General features: G+C 43.8%; 1 protein-coding gene across 1 annotated transcript; it reads left to right on the forward strand.

The window, feature by feature from the left end:
• The first annotated feature begins 908 nt into the window (after positions 1–908).
• Positions 909–18,472, forward strand: LOC141271557 (uncharacterized). Its single transcript, XM_073681607.1, has 3 exons — positions 909–1,408; positions 1,578–2,024; positions 18,440–18,472. Exons 1-3 carry the CDS (start codon positions 959–961, stop codon positions 18,470–18,472), a joined length of 930 nt encoding a protein of 309 aa, XP_073537708.1. The 5' UTR covers positions 909–958.
• The last annotated feature ends 812 nt before the right edge of the window (positions 18,473–19,284 follow it).

The raw sequence follows: 19,284 nt of genomic DNA on the forward strand, positions 1-19,284 counted from the left end.
AGGTAGATGAGAGAAGGAACCAGCTGGCTATTAACACCTTCAAATGACAGTAAGAAGACACCTTCTGAAAAATTTCTAAATGAAAGAGTTGTAATCTTGCAGGACGGTGCGGCACAGTAGGCTAATTGCTAACATTGTGCTTGGCAATTGCTACCAACTAATCATCAATTTTCCAACCCCTTTAACGGTTGTGTAAACAACCCCTTAAAAACGATCCAGTGCACAGAATAAAACAAAAACACTGCTTACTTAGCTACTTGACCATTGCCATTTCTCTGATCTCTATGTTAAGGCCCTGTCACACATAACGAGATCGCTAGCGAGATCGTTACTACGTCACAGTTTTGAGATCGCTGGAGAGATCGTTCGGGAGCCGTCAAACATGTATAACTTGCCAACGATTTCGGCCGCCCCAGCGATCTAACTAACGATCTCGTTGGTCGCTGGGACGCTGTCACACAGCAGCTATTTCAACGATCCACACTCCACGATACACACTTTGAGGGACTGTACTGTGACAGAAAGGCGTGCATAAAACTACCTTTCCGCGCCCACTCACCTGGTAGACGCTACTGCGTTCTGATTGGCGGCCCGGTTTAAAAAAAAAGGCGACGTTGGGGCAATTCCGCTCCCTTGTTCCTATCTGCGCTCTGCTTTCGGATCGTAGCAGTGTTCTCCGGGCAAGTTTCGTCCATCTGGGATTTGTTGAAGCCTTGTCAGCGTCCTGATTTTTGGATCCTAGTTGCGTTCTACTGCTGTGATTCCATTCATTTGTGGATTTTCTTCAGCTGTGACTGAACATTGATTTTTTGGGTTCTTCAGGCACTGTATCGCTTTGTTTCCACGGTAAGTTATTTTAGTGGATTTTTGTCACACCCAACAAGTATACATTTGCTTATACATTGGAGGCCATTTTTAGTCAGCAAATGGTGTGTAGTACTTTTTACTTTGTTTTAAAATGTTTCATGTATGCTCACTGTATTGCTATCCTTTTCAGATGGCTTTCAAAAGTGAAGAGTTTGTGAGGGAAATGATTGACCTCTACCGCTCCCTGCCGTGCCTTTGGCAAATAAAATCAACAGACTACTGCAATAGAGAGAAAAAGAGGGAGGCCTACCAGCAATTGATTTCCCTCTTTAAAAGGCATGGCCCCAACGAGAAGGTGGATGAAGAGCTGGTGAAGAGAAAGATCCAGGGTCTACGCACCGTATATAAGAAAGAACTCAACCGGGTGGAGAAATCAAAGAAGTCAGGTACCGGCACAGATGAGGTTTATGTGCCGACATTATGGTATTATGACTTGCTTGCCTTCACCCGTGACCAGGAGCTATCTCGGCGAATGGCGTGTACGATGCGGCCGACCCCGGAAGAAGACCCCGACATACGGACTGACTCCCCTGTTGAAGATGTAAGTACCTTCTTTGCTTCCCTGTAAATAGCATTTATACTTTCAATGTACATGCCATAGTTTAGCTGCCCCTCATATTTGTTTTTTAGTGCACGTGTACCCATGCTGGTCATAACATACCTGCTGGATGTTGTAACCAAATCTTAACTTTAATTTTGTGTTCCCACAGCACCATCGGCAAGATGACGACATCTCGGCTACGGAACGTAGTATGGAGGAGGCGAGTGTTATGTCAAGGAATGAGGAACCTATGGCATCGGTGAATGAAGACCCTATGGCCTCTACAAGTGAAGACCTTGTGCCTCGGCGACAAAGAAAATCAAGGAAAAGGAAGGCCAGCTTGCCGCCATCGCCAGATCTAGTATCTCTGGCGAACAAGATTCTACTTCTGCAGACCCAGGCCAAGCGGGACAGCTTTGCAACATATGCTGGCGAGAGACTACAGAGGCTGGATGACCGACAGAGGGCGCACGCAGAAAGGGTCATGTTTGAGACTTTAAATAAAGCGGCAGCCGGTGAACTTAATGAAACGTCTACTGTACATACTCTGATTGACCCTGGCCATTTTCAACAACATTCTTGGACCCATATGCCGGACCCATTTCGCAGCACACCAGTGCAGAGGATCCGGCATCTACAAAGCCTTGCCCCCCCCCCCCCCCCCCACAGTATCCCATGTGTTCTGATTCTTTTGTTTCCCCCAGGCACGGATACACAAATACAGGTAATCGATATGAAGAACTGTAGTGATGTTTCATTTCAATTTTTTTTTATCATTTTGTAAATATTGTTAATTTAATACTTATTTAAATTGTTAAAATTGTTCACATTTTTGTTTGTTTATAAAAAAAAGGTTTATTGTCCTCTTTTTTAACTTTACCCCTGCCCTCTGATCTCACCCTGATTGAAATAAAAATGTTTTTTTGTTGCCTTATTTTCTGCTTTACCTCTTCCCGAGGGTGGGACCCCTCACCCCTGCCCTCCAATCCCTTCCCAATCTCCGTTCCCTCCCCTCCATTCTCTACCGTCTATTCCCATCCCTGCTCTCCGCTGGTGATCACCTCCTCCCCTTCTCCTCCTCCGGCTCCAGGCTTTATCACCTGTCTTCTGTCTTCTCCCTGTGTCCTCTGGTCTTCTTCACAGCTGGTCTTCTTCCCCTCCTCTTCCTACTTCCCTTCTTTTAGTCTTTGGGGTCATAGTCATGGTGCACGGTATGGCAATGATCTGCCATACCATGCACCATGAGTCTGACTCAGATTATAGGTTGTATATACTAGATTCTTGATAGGGCGTTGATCCAGGGAACTAGTCTGATTGCCGTATGTGGAGTCAGGAAGGAATTTTTTTCCCCAAAACGGAGCATGGTTTTATTTGCCTTCCTCTGGATCAACATGTTAGGTCTTCCTTATAGTTTTCATACTATGTTCTTATTCTTTCCTCTTCTCTCTTCTTCTTGAATTAGCTGGCATCTGTGAAAGCCGACTTCAGACGGCTTTCCTGCCCCCACACAACTTCAGCTGATAATATTAATAAGTAGGCGGCAATGAAAGCCGACTTCAGATGGCTTTCCTGCCCCTACACTACTTCAGCTGATAACATCAATTAGTAGACAGCTATTAAAGCCGACTTCAGACGGCTTTCATGCCCCCACACAACTTCAGCTGATAACATCAATTTGCAGGCGGCTATTAAAGCCGACTTCAGACGGCTTTCCTGCCCCCACACAACTTCAGCTGATAACATCAATAAGCAGGAGGGTGTGAAAGCCGACTTTGGAGTGGGCTTTACTGCCCCTGCACTGCTTGTTAGGCAGTATCACACAGGATAGGATTAGATACACAACTTTTTTAGGCAGTATCACACAGGATAGGATTAGATACACAACCCGTCAGGCAGTATCACACAGGATAGGATTAGATACACAACCCGTCAGGCAGTATCACACAGGATAGGATTAGATACACAACCCGTCAGGCAGTATCACACAGGATAGGATTAGATACACAACCCGTCAGGCAGTATCACACAGGATAGGATTAGATACACAACCCTTTAGGCAGTATCACACAGGATAGGATTAGATACACAACCCTTTAGGCAGTATCACACAGGATAGGATTAGATACACAACCCGTCAGGCAGTATCACACAGGATAGGATTAGATACACAACTCTTTAGGCAGTATCACACAGGATAGGATTAGATACACAACCTGTCAGGCAGTATCACACAGGATAGGATTAGATACACAACCCGTCAGGCAGTATCACACAGGATAGGATTAGATACACAACCCGTCAGGCAGTATCACACAGGATAGGATTAGATACACAACCCGTCAGGCAGTATCACACAGGATAGGATTAGATACACAACCCGTCAGGCAGTATCACACAGGATAGGATTAGATACACAACCCGTCAGGCAGTATCACACAGGATAGGATTAGATACACAACCCGTCAGACAGTATCACACAGGATAGGATTAGATACACAACTCTTTAGGCAGTATCACACAGGATAGGATTAGATACACAACCCGTCAGGCAGTATCACACAGGATAGGATTACATACACAACTCTTCAGGCAGTATCACACAGGATAGGATTAGATACACAACCCGTCAGGCAGTATCACACAGGATAGGATTAGATACACAACCCGTCAGGCAGTATCACACAGGATAGGATTACATACACAACCCATCAGGCAGTATCACACATGATAGGATTAGATACACAACTCTTTAGGCAGTATCACACAGGATAGGATTAGATACACAACCTGTCAGGCAGTATCACACAGGATAGGATTAGATACACAACCCGTCAGGCAGTATCACACAGGATAGGATTAGATACACAACCCGTCAGGCAGTATCACACAGGATAGGATTAGATACACAACCCGTCAGGCAGTATCACACAGGATAGGATTAGATACACAACCCGTCAGGCAGTATCACACAGGATAGGATTAGATACACAACCCGTCAGGCAGTATCACATAGGATTAGATACACAACCCGTCAGGCAGTATCACACAGGATAGGATTAGATACACAACCCGTCAGGCAGTATCACACAGGATAGGATTAGATACACAACCCGTCAGGCAGTATCACACAGGATAGGATTAGATACACAACCCGTCAGACAGTATCACACAGGATAGGATTAGATACACAACTCTTTAGGCAGTATCACACAGGATAGGATTAGATACACAACCCGTCAGGCAGTATCACACAGGATAGGATTACATACACAACTCTTCAGGCAGTATCACACAGGATAGGATTAGATACACAACCCGTCAGGCAGTATCACACAGGATAGGATTAGATACACAACCCGTCAGGCAGTATCACACAGGATAGGATTACATACACAACTCTTCAGGCAGTATCACACAGGATAGGATTAGATACACAACCCGTCAGGCAGTATCACACAGGATAGGATTAGATACACAACCTGTCAGGCAGTATCACACAGGATAGGATTACATACACAACTCTTCAGGCAGTATCACACAGGATAGGATTAGATACACAACCCGTCAGGCAGTATCACACAGGATAGGATTAGATACACAACCCGTCAGGCAGTATCACACAGGATAGGATTAGATACACAACCTGTCAGGCAGTATCTCACAGGATAGGATTAGATGTAACAAAGTGTAGACAATAGTGGATATAAACTAACTTTTTTTTATAAAAATATAAAAAATATAACCAACCAAATAATATCAACCACATAACAAAAAATAATTTATTGGCTGCCGTGACGGTCATGGGCTGCCACAAATCTTGCCAGCATCACTCCGTGCTGGTGGATCTCTTCACTCAGTCTCCGTTGTGATGCCAGGAGATCTTGTAATGTTGGGATTTCTACGGAGGTAATAGTTAAACTTAAAAGTCCAATAATTCTGTACATTCATCAAATTAAGGCTATGTGCCCACGATGCACCACACCCGGGTACCATCCGCACATTAGAACGCGCTAATTACGCAAGTACAGATGCAGTATTGCGGAATTGGCGCATTATAATGCAAGTCAATAGCGGCGCAAAAAAAACCCCTTATGCAAAATAATTGGTAGTGCTGCGTTTTTTTCCGCAATGATAATGTGCAGCGGAAATTTCCGCAGCATGTGCACAGCACACGCGGATCATCATTGGGGAACATGGCAGACCTTCTACCATGCGCTTTTAATGCGTTTCCACAGCAGCAAAAACGCTGCAGAAACACCTTAAAAAACGCATCGTGGGCACACAGCCTATCAGGTACATGTTTGGTATTTAACACTTACGGTTTTCGGTTTGCTCGGATGATGACGAGCTGAGTGACCACCCGGATCCCCTGGCACCACCGGCTAGAGAAAGACACAAGACTTAATAGTACATGACAGCCCTATACTTTCCAAGTTGTATGAACTGTATTTCATGTGAAAGCATTACCGTAAGACGAAGCTGCACCTATATCACGGAGTGATGCTGGCGAGCTGGTAGAGGAATGCTGCTGGGGCTCCAGGGCTGGAGGTGACTCCCTTGGGGGCTCTGGGGCTGCAGGCGCTGGAAAACAAATAACATTAGATACCTAAGGTAATTGCAGTTGTAACTAATGTTCTGTCATATATTGTGTTAACATATTTTAAAACCACTCACCACGGCGGGGCAGGGTCCGTGACCGGATGCTGACGATTCGGTCGGCAGACCTATATTTCAGGTCCGCCAGCTTTTTCTGGATTTGTGTAGCAGAGCGCTGCACCCCAAATCTCTGGACCAGGCCCCGACCGATCCTTTGCAGCACCGCCCGCTTATGGAGCACTGGATGCTCAGAGTGCACATGGCACTCATAATCAAGTGCATCCAGCTGCTCCACAAGGTAGCGCACCTCAGCGTCACCCCAAGGAGATGCCCTGACCCTGGATGCCATAATGCTCTTAATAAGCTAGGCCGCAACTACGTCGTTAGACCCGCCCACGACGCATGAACGTCGGTAACCACGCCCACGACGCATCAACGTCGCCAATAAACCCGCGGTTTATTAGAGAACGCTGCTGTGACTTGAATTATTAGCGTGTCGGACTAGAGACGCTGTATTGATAATGCGTCATCTGTAGAACGCAGCAGTGTCTCCAGTCTGACGGTCACACAGGAACACTGGTGTCTAGGTGGTTTAGATATGTATCTATATTTTTGTATAGGTATGCATACTTTTGTGTCTGTGAGTATGTGTGTGTATATCTGGTTATCTGTATATAAGTGTGGATATGGGTGTAGATTTTTATGTATCTGAATATGTATGTGTATATGGATGTGTATATGGATGTATACATACGAGTACAACAGTGGCGTACCGCCATTGGTGGCAGGCCACATAACTGCTATGGGGCCTGTGGCCGTAGGGGGCCCGTGAGCCAGCGGACCCCATAGCAGTCTCCCCCATTCTGTACCCCACGCTCCGCTGTTTGATTGCCGCCGCCGCCCACTGCCACTGTGTTCAGACATGGCCAACACCTTTAATTGTGCTTGAGTGGGCCGGCATTACTACAAGGCACAGCCGCACAACACACTACACGCAGCCATTACTGAGTACAGTGCCGGTGGGTGGCGGTTAATCAAACAGCGGCAACGCTGCTACGATGCACCACGCTGTGTCAGACAGTGGAGCTGCCAGCTGCTGTCGTGATGAGAGAGACAGGCTGCAGAGACTGAAGCAGCGGGGAATAAGGAGTGGTAAGTATGTATTTATATATTTTTGTAAATCAGTCAGTACTGATAATACTGGAGGACTGGGGCTGCCTTTTACCCTATGGGGGGCTGCATTATACTGTGTGCTCTCTCATCCTGGTATACAGGGCTGCGGAGTCGATAAGCCAAACCAACTCCTCAATTTCCATTACTCCGACTCCACGACTCCACCTCCCTCATACATGGCTCATGTGATACATTAGGGTCATTACACTGTGCATGTGGAGGCTAAAAAGGAGGAAGTCACCATCGGGGTATCATACTGTGTTAAGGGGGACACTTTTGTTGGCATCACATTTTTATGGGGCTATGAAAGAGTAATCTAGGAGTTCAGAAAGGAAGAAAGGCTGGAAGGTTGTGAGATCTGCTCTTCTGTGTCCCCAACAATTATTTCCTTTTTTTTTTTTTTTTTTTGTGGCAGGGTCCCAATTATAACTTCTGCTATGGGCTCCCATGATTCCTATGTACGCCCCTGGAGTAGTACACGTATGTATATACGGGCCCTTACTATTGAAACAATGATAAACAAATCTTTTGCAAAGTTAAACACAGTTTATTACACAAATCAATACAAAACTGAAAGTAGTGTATAATTGTCAGTAGTTGCCCACTATAAGTTCTGATGCTGCCAAGTAACAGCACCAGGACCGTTAAAATACTGGCAGTAGTTGTCGCGGCTGGTCTTCGCATCATGGGTGTTTCTGCCATATCCCACTGGTTGAAGGCCTACAATTGCAGGATCATTTGCACGCCATTCTCCGAGCTCCACTTCCCCATTGGCTAGGTCCACAGAGTCCACGAAGCCAGGCGGACAGTACGTAATTGCATCACGTCGACGAAGAAAGTTGTGAAGCGTGCAACAGGCCAAAACAACAGAGTCTATTGATGTAAGCTTCATGTTAATTGGCGTGTGAAAAACTCTGAAGCGGTTGGCCATGATACCGAAGGCATTTTCGACAACACGACGTGCCCTTGACAAACGATAATTGAAAATTCTTCTTTCCTGGGTAAGACTTTTTTGGGGGAACGGTTTAATAAGATTGGGATGAAGTGGGAAGGCTTCATCGCCGACAAAAACAAAATTAAGGTTACCTGTAGTCTCTGAGTTGGGAGGCAAGTGTAGGTCACAGTTGTCCAATCGCTCTCCAAAAAGTGTGTGCTCTAAAACACCACCATCAGAAACCCTGCCGTTCATGCCAACATCTACATTTATAAATTCGTAATTGGCATTAACAAGGGCCATCATGATGATGCTGAAATAGCCCTTATAATTATAAAAATAGGATCCGCTATTTGGTGGCTGAGTGATTCGGACATGTTTCCCGCCCAAAGCCCCACCACAGTTAGGGAACTGCCACAGCTGCTCAAAATCAGAGGCAATCTTTTTCCATTCCTCCTCCGTGTTGGGAAACTGTATGTAACTACGTAGACTGTGGTAAATTGCATTACATGTCTCCGGGATTAGAACACTGAGCATGGGCCTTGAAATGGCTGCAGAAAAATGCAAGTCTTGGAGTGAGCGTCCGGTGGCCAGGAATCTCAGTGTGACTGCCAATCTTTCATCTGCCGGAATGGCAGCACGCATCGCTGTATCCTTCCGTTGAATACGAGGCGTAACTCGTTCCAATAACTCTTTAAAAGATTCCTCTGACATCCTCAGATAGTTGCGGAAATCATGAGGATTCTTCTCCTGAAGCTCTCTTACAAGTTGCATGTGGGACAATTCAGACCTCTTCTGCAGCCACTCTCTGGTCCACATGCGACGCTTTCGTTTGGAACGCCTCTGTAGCTTTCGTGCCTCATCTTGACGCCGAGCTTCCTCAACCAGCAATGCAGCAACCACAATAGCACACTGCCCGTCGTCCATGATGTGCAAACTGCAAACATAACATGAAAAGATGAGAACACTTTCAACAAAACAATTAACACAAGTATTGAAACTGTATATAAAAAATATCATGGAAAACCATATTCCATTCTGTCAGTGAGCATGACAGAAAATGCGCTGTGTGGGTGCGTGTGCACGAGACCCCTAAAATATCTGCCCATGCAAAAGCATACGTATATATATACAAATAGAAGCCAAGCCCTCCCTCCCTGAAAAGCAAAGATAACAGATAATTAGTAAATGTGTGATAAAAGAATAAAAAATGGAAACGCATCTGAGACCTCAAACAATACCTACCTCACTAAAGATGTCTGATATGTTCAAAGCGGAGTCACAGCTGGAGAACGCTGCAATGATCCGCAAAAATCAGCACTAGTCCAATGAACGGATATTAACAGCCCGGAGAACTCTGCTAGGATCTGCAATAAAGCACGAGGTCAGAAACAAAGGACGGAATCACTATTCTGTTGCCTTCTTTATGCGCGTCCGGAAATGAGAACGCCGTAGCGACCACCAATCGGGGACGAGGGGTGCGGAATAGTCCAATTTATGCACGCCTACGTGTCTCAGTTCTGAATCGCTGGACGAGGTCGTTGGCTAGGTGTCAAATACAGCGATGCGCACTGCCCAGCGGGAGTGCAACGACCCAGGAATGGTCCAGGGAGCTTTGTAATGATCAACGATCTCGCAGCAGGGGCCTGATCATTGCTACCTGTCTAACGTAGCGAGATCGCTAGCGATGTCTCTATTGCGTCACAAAACCCGTGACGTATCAACGATCTCGCTAGCGATCTCGTTATGTGTGACAGGGCCTTAAGTCCACTTCTAGTCTCATGACATAAACAATGTTATGCAACTGCTGCAGGCAATCAGTGGCTGTCTTCGCTATTCCATTAGAGAGGAAGTCTGCTCTGATGGAGTTCGGAAGGACACACCTGAATACGTTTGGTTATAGTCACCTAAGTGTGTTGGAGTGCAGAGGAAAAGCTGTATAAGGCCAGTTTCAGACATTCTCATTTTCACTGTGTGAGTGACACGCAGCTCAGTTGCTGCCGTGCCAGTGTGCGCTCTCATCACTGGTTCCCGTCTACTCCTGGGTTTACCTCTATGTAAGCAAACAGCAGGTGTGCTAGGTACCCAGTCATACAGTACCTATGGGACTCCACCAGCAGCTTAACCATCTGCTTAAGGGTACCACTGATTAGTTCACACAAACCATCCTCTGGAAAGGCTCCTATATCACCGGCAACGGGATCAAGGGAGCCTCGGGGACAAACTCCAACTTCCCCACCTTTGACAAATGATACAAGAGCTGCAGTAATTGGTAACATCTGTCCCCATTTTGGGCCAATAGAGGTGGTGGGATAGCTGAGCCTTGGTTTTGCTGATCTCCAAGTGTCCAGCTAGTGGGACCTCATGGGCAATCTGCAGCAACTCCTCCCTAAACTATTGTGCAATCAGCGGTCTTTTGTTTTTATAAGGCATAGTAGGGGAACATTTCTAAGATTATCTTAGCATATGAACAATTTTTAAACCCATTCAAATGCATTTTAATGCCAAGATCTATTCATTAAAATGCACTTTGTTTACCCCTTTAAAAAGCTGCTGGGGAAACAAAAACACAAATTGTAATAAAGTACAAGCACTGATCAGACAAGAATGGGTTTCCATCAGTCAGAATTTTGCCCAGAAAGCTGATATCCAGCTGCCAGGGTGAATTGTAGAAGTTTTGAAAAATAAGGGACAACACTGTAAATATCGAGGCTTCACATAAACTTGATGTATTTATCAATGAAAGTTTAAAAGCGTATGAAATACTTATTATTGTACTTCAGTAAATCTGACTAAAAGATCAGCAGCAGTAAACTTTATGAAAACTAAAATTTGTGTCAGACTTAAAATATTTGGCCACAACTTTATAATTGATATCTACCACTATAAGATCACTGTATAGGGGTAATATTGGTATTATTCCGAATCCATCTAAGGATATTGTAGGATAAAAAGTAAACTTTTATTGTATGAATTAAAATCCACTGTAGTTGCAGAAAGATCACATGAACTGAAAAAAACCATAGGCAACACAACTATCTAGAAATAGTATAGTATATTTATAACGGGTTATTCAATATAAGACCCACTCAGATAAACAATGAACAACCACATAATCCTTTTTAAAAAATTATTAATTTTAATAAATTCATATTAAAAATACATACATGTATAGCTCAACAAACATGATTACAGGAAAAACAGACTCAGGGATATATAATAAGTACCCAATAATTCATTTCCTGTGGGGCATAGATCAGTAGAAAGGAAAATATAAATGGCAAATCCAAACTATGTGTTAAAGTGCATGGTGCAATCAATACATATAGCAGCCACTCAAAAGTATAAATAAATAAATGAAATCACAGTGGATATAGATAAATTAGAGTGCTAAATTAAATGCATTATATGGATCAAGTAAATACATAGAAAGGAATAAATACCATATAAATACCATATAGCTAGGCCCCACCAAGTTATCTATTTATTGCACCATGCACTTTAACACATAGTTTGGATTTGCCATTTATATTTTCCTTTCTACTGATCTATGCCCCACAGGAAATGAATTATTGGGTACTTATTATATATCCCTGAGTCTGTTTTTCCTGTAATCATGTTTGTTGAGCTATACATGTATGTATTTTTAATATGAATCATTAACCGGTTCCCGACCGCCCACTGTACATAAACGTCGGCGCTGCCTGAGCTCTGTGCAGCGCCGACGTTTAAAAACGGTGGGTGGTCCCGCAGCGCTCAGGACCCCCAGGGTCCTGCTAGCGCTGCGGTACCGGTTCAGAGCGATAGCTCTGACATGTGGCATCATGAGGACCTGATTGGATCAGGTCCCCATGATGTTAACCTGTTCCTATCTTCTAGATGCCGCGATCCATAGCGATCGCGGCATTTAAAAGATAGTGACAGCCGGTGCTCGGCGATCGGGACCCCGCACATACCTGCCAGCGGCGGGGATCCCGGTGCTGTGACCTCTGACATCATCGAGACCTGATTGGCTCAGGTCTCGATGATGTCAGCGTCACACCAGCCAATCAGAGAGATCACCAGGGAAGTTTGTTTTAGCAACAAACTTTCCCGGGCGATCTGCCTGATAAATACATTGTTTCTCCTCCGATCTCAGTGAGAGAGCAGAGGAGAAACACTGTGACAAGAGCTGTCAGCCTTGCCACAGTAAAAGTGAAAAAAATAAAAAAGAAAGTAAGAGTTAGGGTTAGTCAGTCCTGTCAGATCAGTCAGTCAGTCCTGTCAGATCAGTCAGTCAGTCCTGTCAGATCAGTCAGTCCTGTCAGTCCTGTCAGATCAGTCAGTCAGTCAGTCCTGTCAGATCAGTCAGTCCTGTCAGGCAGTCAGTCCTGTCAGATCAGTCAGTCCTGTCAGTCCTGTCAGATCAGTCAGTCAGTCAGTCCTGTCAGATCAGTCAGTCCTGTCAGGCAGTCAGTCCTGTCAGATCAGTCAGTCCTGTCAGTCAGTCAGTCCTGTCAGATCAGTCCAGTCAGTCCTGTCAGATCAGTCAGTCAGTCCTGTTAGATCAGTCAGTCAGTCCTGTCAGATCAGTCAGTCCTGTCAGATCTGTCAGTCAGTCAGTTCTGTCAGATCAGTCCGGTCAGTCCAGTCCGGTCAGTCCAGTCCGGTCAGTCCAGTCCGGTCCCGTCCTTTCAGTCCGGTCCGTTCAGTCCAGTCAAAAAATATAAAAATAAAATGGCCCGTCAGACTTATACCGCAGAAGAGGTGTATGCCCTGCTATGTTCTGACACTGATGACAGTGCAATCTCAGATGGAGATATGGATTTTGAGGGCTTTAATAGCGGCGACACTGAGAGCTCAGAAATGAGCAGTGATTCTGTTCCATCCTCAAGCCCAAGGACCAGTACAGCAATAGGGGCAAATAGCGCTACTGGAGAAACGTCTCCAAATCAGGGAACACTGCCCAGTACAAGCGCTGTCCCTGCTACTAGTGAATTGGCGCACGCCAGTGTACAAGGGGCCTTGCCACATGATCTAGCATTTCCCAGATGGGAGGCTTCAGATTCGGCTGCTCCATTCAGCCCTGATTTCAACGCCATTCCTGGTATAAATGTGGAGGTGGAAGATTTTGGACCAATTCATTTTTTTAATTTGTTTTTTTACAGACAGCTTGCTAGAGCATATTGTAGTGCAAACAAATTTATATGCATGCCAATTCATAAGCCAGAATCCCCGATGTTACTATGCTAGGGCAAATTTATGGACACCAACTAATGTCCCGGAAATAAAAAAATTTTTAGGACTTACATTTGCCATGGGGCTTGTTAAAAAACCGAGCATTCGATCCTACTGGTCCAACCACCCTGTTCAAGCCACCCCTATGTTTTCAGTCGTTCTGCCTAGGACCCGTTATGAAATGCTCATGCGGTTTTGGCATTTTAACGACAATAGTCAATGCCTGCCCAGAAATGCCCTAGAACATGACAGGTTATATAAAATTAGACCCATCATTGAAAATTTGTCAGAAAAATTCTTAAGCCTCTACACCCCAACACAAAATATTTCTATAGATGAGTCCCTTGTAAAATTCAAAGGAAGACTGCACCTCAAGCAATTTATCCCATCTAAAAGGGCAAGGTTTGGAATAAAGATCTATAAAATGTGCGAAAGTTCAACCGGATACACATCCGCTTTTCGCATATATGAGGGGAAAGATAGCCAACTAAACCCACCAGGATGCCCTACTTATCTGGGGACATCTGGAAAAATTGTTTGGGAGCTGATAAGTCCATTTTTTCAAAAAGGCTACAATCTATATGTGGACAATTATTACACCAGCATACCCCTATTTAAAAGTCTGGTTGAACACAACATCGGGGCTTGTGGGACCATCCGTAAAAACCGTCAGGGGTTTCCACAACCATTGGTCAACCAAAAGTTTCAAAAGGGGCAGTCAGGGGCTGTACGCAACGGAGAGCTGCTTGCCCTGAAATATAGGGATAAGAGGGATATTTTTGTCCTCAGCTCGATCCACACAGATGCCACAAGGGCCACTGTAGAACTAGGATCCACCACTCCGAAGCAAAAACCTGTGTCAGTCATTGACTACAACAAACACATGGGGGGTGTGGACCTTGCAGACCAGGTTCTACAGCCATACCAGGTATCAAGAAAGTCCTATACCTGGTATAAAAAGTTGGTTATTTATTTGTTTCAGGTGGCCACATACAATTCTTTTGTGTTGTACAAAAAAGCAGGAAATTACGATCCTTTTCTTGATTATCAAGAAAAGGTAATTGAAAATCTTGTCTTTCAAAGTGTTAGCCCCGCTCATCCATTAGAATCTGAGGATGTGAAAAGACTCACTGAGCGACATTTTATTGAACTTATTCCAGCAAGGGAAACAAGAAGGAACCCCCAGAAAAGATGTCGTGTATGTACTAAGAGAGGAATGAGGCGTGATACCCGCTACTATTGCCCACAATGCCCATCATTGCCAGCCTTATGCGTCACTGACTGCTTTAAAATATTCCACACAGAACCACGTTTTTAAACTGTAAAAATGTATCCCAATTTGTCATTCAAACATTTGGTTCATTTAGTGAATGACACATTCGAGTAGAGCTCACTTAATTTCCAGGGGGGGTTCTCCAGAATCTAAACCTTCCATTGTGTGCTTGTTTCTGGAAATCATCCATTGAGTTAAAATGGTCACTAAACCCATAGATGAATTCCCAGAGGGGTGTCATTTCCAAAATGGGGTCACTTCAGGGGGGATTCTTTAGCTCTGGTACTCTGAAAAGTGCCAGAACAGCATAATCCCCCCTGAAGTGACCCCATTATGGAAATGACACCTCTGTGGGAATTCATCTATTGGTTTAGTGACCATTTACCTATCTACTTATTTTCCCACCACTAGATTAATTTATACAGAGGAGTAGATTGTAAATTTCGGTCACTTGTTGTGGGTTTCCTCTGTTTAGGCACCTCAGGGGCTCTCCAAATGCAACATGGCGTCCGCTATCCATTCCAGTCAAATTTCCATTCCAAAAGTCAAATGGCGCTCCTTACCTTCCGAGCCATGCCATGCGCCCAAACAGTGGTTTTGCACCACATATGGGGTATCAGAGTGCTCAGGAGAAATTGCACAACACATTTTGGGGTCCATTTTTTCTGGCTGCCCTTGTGAAAATTAAAAATTTGAGGCTAAAGTAGCAGTTTTGTGTTAAAAATGTGTTTTTTTATTTTCACACTTCAACATTATAAAATTCTGTGAAGCCGCTGGGGGTTCAAGGTGCTCACCACACATCTAGATAAGTTCCTTGAGGGGTCTAGTTTCCAAAATGGGGTCACTTGTTGGGGGTTTCCTCTGTTTAGGCACCTCAGGGGCTCTCCAAATGCAACATGGCGTCCGCTATCGATTCCAGTCAAATTTCCATTCCAAAAGTCAAATGGCGCTCCTTACCTTCCAAGCCATGCTGTGCGCCCAAACAGTGGCTTTGCACCACATATGGGGTATCAGCGTGCTCAGGAGAAATTGCACAACACATTTTGGGGTCCATTTTTTATGGCTGCCCTTGTGAAAATTAAAAATTTGAGGCTAAAGTAGCAGTTTTGTGTTAAAAATGTGTTTTTTTATTTTCACACTTCAACATTATAAAATTCTGTGAAGCCCCTGGGAGTTCAAGGTGCTCACCACAAATCTAGATAAGTTCCTTGAGGGGTCTAGTTTCCAAAATGGGGTCACTTGTTGGGGTTTCCTCTGTTTAGGCACCTCAGGGGCTCTCCAAATGCGACATGGCGTCCGCAATCGATTCCAGCCAATTTTGTGCTCCAAAAGTCAAATGGTGCAGCTTTACCCCAACAAGTGACCCCATTTTGGAAACTACACCACTCAAGGAATTTATCTAGAGGTAAGGTGAGTACCTTGAACCCACAGGTGCTTTACACGCCATGGACTCCAAAATTTGTTTTGCAACTTCTGTGTGGTGGGAAGCTACTGTTTGGGTTCATTGCTGAGCTCCGAAAGGAAGGAGCGAGGTTTTTAAGCGCAGACTTTGATGGAGTGGTCTGTGGGTGCCATGATGGGTTTACAGAGCCCTTTGTTATGATACTGGTGAGACATGACTAAAGACCAATGGCCGAGGAAGCAGTAGCAGGAAACAGCAGGCAGTGGTGGAACTTGCAGCAACAATCCAGGGAAGAGTAGGAACATTCTGGGTAAGATCTCAGAATAAGGAGTTGGAAACTGAACTTGACTTAACAGCTAGACACAACACTCAAGCAATGAGTGAGTATTCCATGTGGCTTTAACTAGGCCCAAACAGAAACAAGATGGTTTCCACAGGTTGAGAATCTGCCATCTTAGTAAAGGGCAATTGCAGATCACAACAGCAACCTTAAATGGTAAGAAGTGGAATTGCATCACAGTTATCAAGGTAAACAATAGCAGCCACTAGTGGTCAATTTCCAGAAGGACAACAAGAATCCTGACATTCTGATGTGTTTAAACACACAAGTGAAACGGCACCCTTCAAGGAATTTATCTGGAGGTGTGGTGAGCACCTTGAATCCGCAGATGCTGCACAGAATTTTATAACGTTGCGTTGTGAAAATAAAAAAATTAAATTTTTCCCACAAAAAATGTTGCTTTAGCCCCAAATGTTTCATTTTCACAACAGTAAACAGGAGAATATGAATGGTACAATTGGTTTTGCCATTTTTCCTGTGTACACCAATACCCATATGTGGTCACAAACTATTTTTGTGGCACAATACAAAGCTCAGAAGGGATTGAGTGCCATATTATAATGCAAATTTTGCAGTTATGGATTGCAGGTGCCATGTCACATTAACAAAGCTCTGAGGTGCCAGAACAGCAGTGCCCCTCCCATACGTGACCCCATTTTACAAATTAAACCCATCAATAAATTCAATTAATGGTACAGTGATCATATTTACACCACAGGTTTTTCATAGAACCTTATACCATTGGGCATTGAAGAAAAAATAATTACATTATTACCACATAAATTTTGTTTTAGCCCCAGGGAAATTAATAAAAATTAAAAAATTTTCACAAAATTTCTGCTAAACGTGGCAATACCCCATATGTGGCTGTACTGTACTGCTTATCCATACGGCGAGACTCGGGAGGGACGAAGAGCTATTTAACTCTTGGAGCACAGATTTTCCTAGAATAGTTTGTGAACTCCATAAACAGAGCTCCTAAGTTCCAGAACTGCAAAGTCACCCCTCAAGTGACCTCATTTTGGAAATTACACCCCTCTGGGAATTTATATACAAGTGTAGTGACGATTTTGACTCCATGTGTGTTTTCCAGAAACAAACAGCAATAGCTGTTGCTGAGTGAAAATTGCAAATCTGCAATTATAGTGCCCATACATTGCAGTGCCCGTACATTGTAGTGACGAGCTTGTGCTTCTGCAGACACACACCCGGTATATTAAGCGGGCTCTCATCGCTACAGTACTGACAAACATATGTACGCTAAATGTGATTTAGGCACACTGAGGATTAGAAGGGAGGGGCATTTGCATTTGGGAGCACAGAATTTGATGGATTTCTTTTGGGGGGTGAGGAGCCATTTCACCTTTCCAGAGCTTATGTGCTACCAGTAACGTGGAAGCCTCCTATATTTCCATTGAAAGATAAACTGACCTTTGCGGGACTTGCTTTTATTTGTGCATTGAGTTTAAGCCTTTGCTGGGAACATTTTACATAACATTTTGGATCACATTTATCCTGCTCTCTACGCTGAGCACTTACATCGGGGTTTGCATCTAAATCTCCAAATGGCGTTCTTCACTTGAAACCTCCAACATATAAGTTCACTCTAATGAAGCAGCCGAGTTTCTCTGGACTTCGTCTGGTCTCTGTTTAGTGGTGTCCTTCTTTTAAGAGGTGCAAAAAACTGTGGCGATCAACGATTTTATGCATGCTTAAAAAGACGGGCACATAGGCCAGACGAGTCCACAGTGCCTCCATCTGCCTCATTATAGGGTATATTTTGCCTAGGATTGCGTCTGAATCGTGTATTTCAGAAATTTACATGGAAACCCCGGTGTAAGTGCTCAGCACAGGGCTCAGGATAAATGTGAACCGAGCCTTACTGCGATCTTTGGGAGGCAGAATGAACAAATCAACAGCAGCTGAAGAATTAGACTTTATTTTTCGGGTCAGTGTGATTACAGTGATAGCAGATTTATATCGGGTTTTTATGTTTGGCTGCTATCACATACTAAAAGACGCTTTTTTTTTCCAAAACAAGTTTTTGCATCACCATATTTTGAGAGCTATAATTTTTTCCATATTTGTGCCAACAGAGTATTGTGAGGGCAATTCAGGAATTCTTTTAAGTGTGGTGAAATTGATAAGGCAGCTTTATTCTTCGGGTCAGTACAATTACAGCAATACCACATTTATGTCTTTCTTTTTATGTTTTGCTGCTTTACACAATAAAAACAATTTTATAAAAAAATGAATTGTTTTTGTATCGCTTTATTCTATTAGCTTTTTGCTTTTTCCCTGATGGAGCTGTATGGTGGCTTGTTTTTGCAGGAAAATATGGCGTTTTCAAGGATATAATTTTTATTTAAGTTTTACTTTTTTTTTATAAATTTATCTTTATTACGTTTCCAAAAAAAGGAATACAAATACAAACACAGGGGACTAATTGTGCCATAAGTAGTGAGTTAAACAAGACCACATAGAAATAACAATAAGGCTATGTGCCCACGATGCAGAAATGCTCCGGATTTTTCCTGAGCGTTTCTGCATCTACAGTACAGACCAAAAGTTTGGACACACCTTCTCATTTAAAGATTTTTCTGTATTTTCATGACTATGAAAATTGTACATTCACACTGAAGGCATCAAAACTATGAATTACCACATGTGGAATTATATACTTAACAAAAAAGTGTGAAACAACTGAAAATATGTCTTATATTCTAGGGTCTTCACAGTAGCCACCTTTTGCTTTGATGACTGCTTTGCACACTCTTGGCATTCTCTTGATGAGCTTCAAGAGGTAGTCACCGGAAATGGTCTTCACTTCACAGGTGTGCCCTGTCAGGTTTAATAAGTGGGATTTCTTGCCTTATAAATGGGGTTGGGACCATCAGTTGTGTTGTGCAGAAGTCTGGTGGATACACAGCTGATAGTCCTA

The sequence above is a fragment of the Phyllobates terribilis genome, unplaced genomic scaffold (genome assembly GCF_046119375.1).
Source record: "Phyllobates terribilis strain yellow unplaced genomic scaffold, ASM4611937v1 Scaffold_5__5_contigs__length_657084704, whole genome shotgun sequence".
In the NCBI taxonomy this organism is placed as follows: Eukaryota; Metazoa; Chordata; class Amphibia; order Anura; family Dendrobatidae; genus Phyllobates; species Phyllobates terribilis.